General features: G+C 31.4%; 1 protein-coding gene across 1 annotated transcript in view; it reads right to left on the bottom strand.

Moving 5' to 3' along the window:
* HELRODRAFT_85674 (hypothetical protein) overlaps nucleotides 1-1,333 on the bottom strand; it is a gene marked incomplete at both ends in the record, with an annotated part of 8,458 nt that extends 7,125 nt beyond the window's left edge. Inside the window, one exon of the mRNA XM_009026380.1 lies at nucleotides 1,258-1,333. Within this exon, the coding sequence (XP_009024628.1) occupies nucleotides 1,258-1,333 (76 nt within the window). The remainder of the gene's footprint in view (nucleotides 1-1,257) is intronic.
* Nucleotides 1,334-1,656: the final 323 nt, after the last annotated feature.

Here is a 1,656-nt window from a genome sequence, read left to right as displayed (position 1 = left end):
GTGAAAATAACAAAGAAAGAACGACAAAACCGAGTAAAAACAAAAAAAAGTAAAGAAAGAGAAGAAAGAGAGAGCTAGAGAGAGAGAGAGAGAGAGAGAGATGGAGTCTATATATAGAACGGATATTGTTAGCGATGATTGTCGAAAATGTCAGACCGCAAAAATTACGAAAATAGTAAACACAAATGATGGATGGTTTGATGAAATAAGCGATGAATGAATGAATGACTGAAAAAAGAGAGGGATTGAATGAATGAGTAAATGAATGAATGAATGAATGAGTGAACGAACGGATGACCAAACAAATGACGAACATACGAATGTATCAATGAAAAAACAAAAAAATGAATGAATGAAAAAAAATTGAATGAATAAACGAACAAGCAAACAAGCAAATAAACGAATAAATAAAGAAATGAATGAACGGATGAATGAATGAGAGATGGATGTATCAAATGAATTGATGAATGAGTAAAAAACCTCTCCGTCGGGCTGACTACTAAAAACTAGCTCAACGCGTTGTTTTTTCAAATGCATTATGTTTATCATCACCACCATCATCATCATCATTACTGTCACAATCATTATCATTATTGTCACCACCATCATCATCATCACCATCACCATCACAACCATCACCACCACCATACCATCCTTTCCAATAAATCTCGAAAATTCTTCCCACCGACAATTATTTTTAATCCAATTTCCAAATTTAATTTCGTTTTTTTTTCTTTCTTTCAAAATTTATGTTTCTTTGGTTATATATTTTAACCAACAATTTAAAAAAAGAGAGAGAGGGAAAGAGAGAGAAAAAAACAAAGTAAGGGATAGAGTGATAGAAATAAAGAATTTATAGTACTTTAGTTTACTTCTTTGCCTAAATTTTTTATTTTTTTTCACTAATTGACAGGCTAACTGAGAGAGGAGAGAGAGAGTGAGAGAGGGAGAAAGAGCGAGAGAAAAAAAGAGAGAAAAAGTAAGAAAGAAAGAAAAAAAAGAATGAGAGAGAGAGAGAAAGACAGTGATAAAAGGAATGATTGCGAAATTTTTGTTAAATGGCCATTGTAAATTTTACATTTTTAAGGGTTTTTAGTCCGAAGCACATATATCCATACACACATACAAACAAACAAACATACATACAAACAAACAAACATACATACATACATAATACATACAAACATACAAACATACAAACAAACAAACAAACAAACATTCAAACAAACATACATACAAACAAACATACAAACAAACCTGGTCCCTTGGTTCCTCCGGACAGTAATCTACCGAGACGGAAGATAACAGCACGTTCGTACTCTTGGACAACCTGTTCGTATGTTTTGTTTGTATGTTTGTATGTTTTGTTTGTTTATATGTATGTTAGTGTGTTTGTACGTATGTTTCCGTGCTTGTATCTTGTCTTTTTATGTTTTTTATATTATACGCATGTATTTTTGTGTTATGAATAATGTGGAAATGTAAAAAAAAATTTCCATGTCTCATATTTTTGGTATAATTAATTAAAAAAATAATATGTGTATTAATTTTATTAAATCCTCACACACACATACACACACACACAGAGACACACACACACACAGACACACAAACACTCGTTGTATAATTGTTTGATGTACTAGCGTGAATAAATGT

The sequence above is a fragment of the Helobdella robusta genome (genome assembly GCF_000326865.2).
Source record: "Helobdella robusta unplaced genomic scaffold HELROscaffold_47, whole genome shotgun sequence".
Taxonomy (NCBI): domain Eukaryota; kingdom Metazoa; phylum Annelida; class Clitellata; order Rhynchobdellida; family Glossiphoniidae; genus Helobdella; species Helobdella robusta.
This window is presented reverse-complemented; position numbering and strand designations above follow the sequence as displayed.